At 41.6% G+C, this 8,199-nt stretch overlaps 1 protein-coding gene across 1 annotated transcript; it reads left to right on the top strand.

Annotated features, from left to right (window-relative positions):
- The first annotated feature begins 478 nt into the window (after window positions 1-478).
- Window positions 479-3,270, top strand: LOC106570190 (type-4 ice-structuring protein). The gene is made up of 4 exons (XM_014142237.3): window positions 479-691; window positions 1,966-2,032; window positions 2,384-2,495; window positions 2,867-3,270. Exons 2-4 carry the CDS (start codon window positions 1,984-1,986, stop codon window positions 3,066-3,068), a joined length of 363 nt encoding a protein of 120 aa, XP_013997712.2. The 5' UTR covers window positions 479-691; window positions 1,966-1,983; the 3' UTR covers window positions 3,069-3,270.
- Window positions 3,271-8,199: the final 4,929 nt, after the last annotated feature.

Below are 8,199 nucleotides of genomic sequence, written 5' to 3'. Positions count from 1 at the left end.
TATATCTCATCTCATGCTGCACACCATTTCAATACACTTTGTTTTATTTCTTATGTCATGGAAATTGACTAATATATTCCATGGTTTGGAACTAAGTAATATTGATCGATTAACTTTGATTTATTCAACATGGGAACATTTAGAAAATTAATCTGTGTATTCATAGATGACCTGTTTTAAACAAATACACACACGAAATAGAACAGCAAACATAAACAGTTAACATGTGATTCACACAGAAAGTCAGAAACAGCTGAACTGAGTCATCTTCAGGCTGACCCCTGGACAGTACTGTGGCTGCCATGTTTCTGTACTTTTGCAATTCTTGTTGTGTTTTAACAGCTTGGTTGTCATTCTCTCTGTTTTGTTGTTTCTTGTGATGAAATGTCCTGTGTATGTTTTCTTTAATCAGATGCTTTGATAAGACACCTACTGCGTTTGAGCAATCAGCACTCCTACGCAGGAGGGGAACTCTTGGACTTTAGAGTGGATTGCCTTGGTGGCAAGCTGAGCAGCAAGGGTCAGCCTGCAGTCACATGCTAGCACAAACATCCAATGATAGTCCTGTACTTCAACCTACGCTGCCAATGGGTCTGCGTCTGAGGTGGGCCGTATCATTTCTGAAGGACTATAAGACGTTTGGGAGGCCCAACGAAAGATACCATCCGATTTAAACTGTCCTGCAACTCAGGTGAGTGGTCCCCTTTCTTTCTCTGCCAAGGAACTCTTATGCTTGATGCAGTAAAAACTTAGTTTTTCGTGCAATATGTTGTTTTGTAGTGAGTCAGGTATCTGTAAAAATGGGCATTCAATTATAGAGGGACATTCCTTCCCAACCACATTGTAAGCTGCACATTTAAACAGTATTGCTATAAGCAGTAGTTTGAGAGTGATCTTTAGAGTGCTTGATAGATGTTTCATTGCTGTTTTTCCAAGAGGTAAACTGTCGATGTGAATCAAGATGATTCTTCTCAGGGAATTCAGAAAGGCAAATGAAGATGAAAATCATAACAGAGTCCATGTCTAATTCAATTCCAAATTTGCTCAGACAGGCAGAACATGCAATTTCCTAGGGAGTCGGGGTAATGGACATTACATTACCATTCAGACCATTTATTATGATTTGAAATCTTCCTGATTTGAAATCTTCTTGAATTAACTGAGTTAAATTGAACTGATCTCAAACCTGCCACCAAGTGCACTTATTTGTTATCCCAAGAGAAAAACCTTGAAACTACTAAATGCTTTAGAGATGGCCATCCTACCATCCGGCAGTGGTGGAAAAAGTACTCAATTGTCATACTTGAGTAAAAGGAAAGAAACCTTAATAGAAAATGAGTAAATTAAAAGTGAAAGCCACCCAGTAGAAGAAGAACCTTGAGTAAAAGTTTAGAAGTATCGGGCTTTAAATGTACTTAAGTATAGTGGTGGAAAAATATTATTTTGTCATATTTGAGTAAAAGTAAAAAGTAAATGCTTACAGGCCTACATAAAATTCCTTATATTAATCAAACCAGACTGCACAATGTTATTGTTTTTTTAATTTAAGGATAGCCAGGGGCACACTCCCACACTCAGACATAATTTACAAACGCAGCACATCTTTAGTGAGCCCGCCTGATCAGAGGCACTAGTGATGACAACGCGTTAAATTGATAGGTCCGTGAATTGGTCCATATTGCTGTCCTGCCTGAGCATTCAAAATGTAGCAAGTACTTTGGTGTGTCAAGAAAAATGTATGGGATTAAAAAATACCTATTTTCTTTAGGAATGTAGTGGAGTAAAAGCAAAAGTAGGCAAAAATATAAATAGTAAAGTAAAGTACAGATACAGCAAAAAATGACTTAAGTAGTACTTCAAAGTAATTTTACTTAGTTAATTTACACCACTGCCATCCAGTGATCAAACCACACCTCCACAGACCAATGGGGACAAGCGAATTCTACCACTCTCTTCTCTCCTTAGGTGCCCTACTCAGCAGCCATGAAGTTCTCTCTTGCCGCCCTGGTTGTCGTGCTTGCTCTGGCACATGGTAAGAGAAAGTTCTTCATATCTGAAAGGTGCACTCTGTTCGTCAGTTTCTCCCCTGTGGCAGCATTCGGAATTAAATACACAATCGCTGCTAAAATTACATGTATTTTTCACAAATATTTCATTCTGTATGTGGTTCTATAACTGCATTTCACATATGTGCAATATATAATATAATAATAGTGAGAGATATGCTTGATATGAAAATGTTATATTCCAGAGTTGGTGGATTTATTTTTAACGGCTGTATGTGTAGAAGGTCTTGTATGTGTTGTTGTATGCTATATGGGCATAAATGGTTTGTGTACAATGTGGGCCTCTGTTAATGACGTTACCCTCTGGCTACCCCTAGGAAGCCAAGCAGCACAGTCCCCCGAGGTTGAGAAACTGGCACAGTACTTCCAGGATCTGTCAGCTCAGCTGACCTCCACCACTCAGGAACTGGTGCAGAAGATCCAGTCAGAGTGAGTGACATTTTTTTAACTATTAAAAATATTTGATACACTTTTTTTTAAAACTATTACATTATTTGATACACTTTTGAAGAACCAGCCCTTCCAACCAAGTCCTAAATAAAAATTTGAAGAAAAAACACAAGTCATCCTCATTCTATTGCCTTATAATTTACAATAAAGAAACAATGAATGGAGCAGCCAAAAACAATGCAAAATAATGGATGTAGGATCAAAAATTATATACCCAAAAATTTGATGAAAAAAGGCCAATGGCCTGCAAAAGCATTAATAAGCAATGTGTTTTGATCCTATTTTTCAATAATATTTTTGGCACTACCTATTGTGTTCAGACCACTAATCACCCACTCCTTTCCGAACAGGACCTTCTTAGAGGATGGGAAGGCCCAGCTGCAGCAGATCCAGGCCAAGCTGGCACCACTGGCCGATAACATGCAGGCCCAGCTGAAGCCCCTGGCTGAGAACATGCAGGCTCAGCTCAAGCCTCTGGTCGACAACGTCCAGGCTCAGATGGAAGACCTCTTCCGCAAAGTGATGGACCAGACCAAGGCACTCGGCCAATAAAGCATCTCTTTTTCAACAACCTGACCATCTTGGACCGAATCAACAGCTCCATAGGCTTACAAGAAGCCAAAACCAGTTCACCAAGAATTGGAACCAGACAAACCTTCTGTTTAAGTCATTTGCATTTGTGCCAAGACCAATGTTGTTGACATGCAAAGACAGACAGTAGTAATCTAGAACATCATTAAAACTTGTAAACTGGTCCTGTGGTCTCTATTGTAATTTGTTGTCTATTAATTTTGACAGAAATTAGTTTCCAATCATACATCCCTTAGCATGTTTGTTTTGTGTCTGATTATTGAAATCTGCTTCATTTCTTAATTTAGGAATTATAGTTTCAATAATAACCCATTTTACTACATCACAGGTCATACACTACCAACCCATTCTCTCAATAAAGAAATCACTACACTTCCCTCCGTATTTATTTGGACAGTGAAGCTAAATGTTTAAATTTGGCGCTATGCTCCAGCACTTTGGATTTGAGATCAAATGTTTCATATGAGGCGACAGCACAAAATGTCACCTTTTATCTGAGGGTATTTTCATACATATCGGTTTTCCCGTTAAGAAATAAAAGCAGGGAAGAACCGGATTGCGGCTACATGGTATACAGCTACAGACGGAAGTGAGGCATACATTTGAGCATTTTAACTAACCCTAAACCTAACCATTGTTTTAACCTTAACCTAATTATCCTAACCTGCTACATTAAGTATCCTAACCCGCTGCGTAAGTTCTCCTCTCCTACTATGAAAAGTAAATTCTGTCTGTAGCTGTATACCATCTATGACAAAAAGTAACGCATTCAGAAGTAACACGGCCATTTTCTCAAATAATACAGACACTGGAATGATTTAATGACACACGCAAGTGTCTACTGCGAAAGACGACCTCCCTGCAAAAAATCTGCTCGCTGCAACATTTCAACAAGTTATCAACAAAAGTTGTTTTGAGTGAGGGAAAGTTAAAAAAAAAGTTGTGCTCATTTTTTTAAGGTTCTTAACATGTTATTTTCTTTAAAAAAAAAGTTGTGCTCATTTTTTTAAGGTTCTAAACATATGTTATTTTCTTAATCCATCTAGTGACTAAATTACAGCATAGGTTTAAAATATATTGATAGCTACTCTTGGATGCTAACCAAGGAGAAGGTACAGGAGAGAGGGGTGGGGCGGAAGTAACATTGGTAGGGCACAGAAGTAACAGATACTGTGCACTTCTCGCCAGACTTCCAACCCAAGCCTGTGTTACTTTGGCCCAAAACAGGTACAAAAGTAACGTTGCAGTAGTTCTGTTCTCGGTCTATTTCATTTGAAGTCCTTTAACCTAGAAATGAAATTACAGTTGCTAATGGTAGAGGACATGTATAAGTTGTTTATAATAAAATATGGCGGCTTTAGCTCTATCAATCTCTGAGTAAATAAGTGTTACTTACGCCCCGGGTTCTCCTCCACTTTATGTATCTAGTCCCTCCATTTGAAGAAGTCAGTATTTGGACAAATTCACTTATAGTCTATGAAAGTAGTCAAACGTTTACTATTTGGTCCCATATTCCTAGCACGCAATGACGACATCAAGCTTGTTACTACAAACTGGTTGGATAAAAATAATACTTAATAATAATATCACAACTTAAGTCTTCTACCTGCCTTCTCGATTCTGGAGAAATTGGTTTTCAAACAGCTAAATAATCTTTAAGTGCCAATTGTATTTTTTTGAAATTCTAATCTGGATTTTGTGCCCACCATAGCACAGAGATGCCTTTGTTAAAGTGGCATATCTTAGGATCAACACAGATGTCAAAAAGCTCTCTGTCCTTGTCTTAGATTTGAGTGCAGCATTTGATACTGTTGACCATGATGTCCTTCTGGACAAACTTCTCCAGTCCAGTTCTTAACTGGTTTAGGACCTATTAAACTGGTCAAGAGATTTTTGTAACTCAGAGAAAATAGATACCACGTGTGGTGTTTCACAAAGTTCAATATTGGGTCCGGTTCTTTTCAGTTTATATATGTTACCCCTTGGCAGAAAGCACGGCTATGCAGCCAATACACAACTTTAAAGGATTTTAACCCCACTAACAAAGAAAGCCATTGGTCAACTGCAAAACATACAGAATGCAGCAGCACGGGCACTGACCAAGACCAGATGGAGAGCACACAATACACCAGTATTAAATCCTCTGCATTGGTTGTCTGTGAGTTTTAGAATTGATTTTTACATCACTTAACGACCGTGCACCCCAATGCATGACATACATGCTTTAAAGGTAGCATGCGCAGACCAGCTGGCTGGTGTGTTTACGGACATATTCAATCAATCCTTATCCCAGTCTGCTGTTCCCACATGCTTCAAGAGGGCCACCATTGTTCCTGTTCCCAAGAAAGCAAAGGTAACTGAGCTAAATGACTATCGCCCCGTAGCACTCACTTCCGTCATCATGAAGTGCTTTGAGAGACTAGTCAAGGACCATATCATCTCCTCCCTACCTGACACCCTAGACCCACTCCAATTTGCTTACCGCCCCAATAGGTCCACAGACGACGTAATCGCAATCACACTGCACACTGCCCTAACCCATCTGGACAAGAGGAATACCTATGTAAGAATGCTGTTCATCGACTACAGCTCAGCATTTAACACCATAGTACCCTCCAAACTCGTCATTAAGTTCGAGACCCTGGGTCTCGACCCCGCCCTGTGCAACTGGGTCCTGGACTTCCTGACGGGCTGTGAGGGTAGGTAACAACATCTCCACCCCGCTGATCCTCAACACTGGGGCCCCACAAGGGTGCATTCTTAGCCCTCTCCTATACTCCCTGTTCACCCATGACTGCGTGGCCATGCACGCCTCCAACTCAATCATCAAGTTTGCAGACGACACTACAGTGGTAGGCTTGATTAATAACAATGACGAGACGGCCTACAGGGAGGAGGTGAGGGCCCTCGGAGTGTGGTGTCAGGAAAATAACCTCACACTCAATGTCAACAAAACAAAGGAGATGATCGTGGACTTCAGGAAACAGCAGAGGGAGCACCCCCCCATCCACATCGACGGGACAGTAGTGGAGAAGGTGGAAAGTTTTAAGTTCCTCGGCGTACACATCACGGACAAACTGAAATGGTGCACCCACACAGACAGCGTGGTGAAGAAGGCGCAGCAGGACCTCTTCAACCTCAGGAGGCTGAAGAAATTCGGCTTGTCACCAAAAACACTCACAAACGTTTACAAATGCACAATCGAGAGCATCCTGTCGGGCTGTATCACCGCCTGGTATGGCAACAACCGTAAGGCTCTCCAGAGGGTAGTGAGGTCTGCACAACGCATCACCAGGGGCAAACTACCTGCCCTCCAGGACACCTACACCACCCGATGTCACAGGAAGGCCAAAAAGATCATCAAGGACAACAACCACCCAAGCCACTACCTGTTCACCCCGCTATCATCCAGAAGGCGAGGTCAGTACAGGTGCATCAAAGCAGGGACCGAGAGACTGAAAAACAGCTTCTATCTCAAGGCCATCAGACTGTTAAACAGCCATCACTAACATTGAGTGGATGCTGCCAACATACTGACTCATCTCTAGCCACTTTAATAATGAAAAAAATTGATGTAATAAATACATATCTAGCCACTTTAAACAATGCCACTTTATATAATGTTTACATCCCCTACATTACTCATCTCATATGTATATACTGTACTCTATAGCATCTACTGCATCTTGCCTATGCCGTTCGGCCATCACTCATTCATATATTTTTATGTACATATTCTTATTCATTCCTTTACTTGTTAGATATTACTGCATGGTCGGAACTAGAAGCACAAGCATTTCGCTACACTCGCATTAACATCTGCTAACCATGTGTATGTGACAAATACAATTAGATTTGATTTGATTTGATTTGACCAAAAGTATGTTGACAGCTGTTCGTTGAACATCTCATTCCAAAATCGTGGGCGTTAATATGAAGTTGGTCCCACCCCTTGCTGCAATAACAGCCTCCACTCTTCTGGGAAGGCTTTCCACCAGATGTTGGAACATTGCTGCGGGGCTTGCTTCCATTCAGCCACAAGAGCATTAGTGAGGTCGGGCACTGATGTTGAGCGATTAAGCGTGGCTCATAGTCAGCGTTTCAATTCATCCCAAAGGTCTTTGATGGGGTTGAGATCAGGGCTCTGTGCAGGCCAGTCAAGTTCTTCCACATCGATGTCGACAAACCATTTCTGTATGGATCTCGCTTTGTGCACAGGGCATTGTCATGCTGAAAGAGGAAAGGGCCTTCCCCAAACTGTTGCCACAAAGTTGGAAGCACGGAATAGTCTAGAATGTCACGTATGCTGCAGTGTTAAAATTTCCCTTCACTGGAACAAAGGAGCCTAGCCCAAACCATGAAAAACAGCCCCAGACCATTATTCTTCCTCCACCAAACTTTACAGTTGGTACTATGCATTTGGGCAGGTTGCGTTCTCCTGGCAGACACCAACATAGATTTGTCCGTCGGACTGCCAGATTGTGAAGTGTGATTCATCTCCCCAGAGAAAGCGTTTTCACTGCTCCAGAGTCCAATGGCGGCGAGCTTTACACCACTCTAGCCGACATTCGGCATAGAGCATGGTTATCTGTGTGGCTGCTCGGCCATGAAAACCCATTTCATGAATCTCCCAATGAACAGTTCTTGTGCTGATGTTGCTTCCAGAGGCAGTATGGAATTCGGTAGTGAGTTTTGCAACCGAGGACAGACAATTGTCAGCACTTGGCGGTCCCGTTCTATTAGCATGCGTGGCCTACCACTTTGCGGCTGAGCAGCTGCTCCTCCTAGACATTTTCCACTTCACAATAGCAGCATTTACAGTTGACCGGGGAAGCTCCAGCAGGGCAGAAATTTGATGAACTGACTTGTTGGATAGGTGGCATTCTATGACGGTGCCACGTTGAAAGTCAGTGAGCTCTTCAGTAAGGCCATTCTACTGCCAATGTTTGTCTTTGGAGATTGCATGGCTGTGCGCTCTATTTTATACTCCTGTCAGCAACGGTGTGGCTGAAATAGCTGAATCCACTTATTTGAAGAGGTGTCCACATACTTTCATATAAGATAGTAAGTAAGAACAGTAGTCTATTATTGG

The sequence above is a fragment of the Salmo salar genome, chromosome 14, assembly GCF_965601325.2.
Source record: "Salmo salar chromosome 14, fSalSal1, whole genome shotgun sequence".
Taxonomy (NCBI): Eukaryota; Metazoa; Chordata; class Actinopteri; order Salmoniformes; family Salmonidae; genus Salmo; species Salmo salar.
This window is presented reverse-complemented; position numbering and strand designations above follow the sequence as displayed.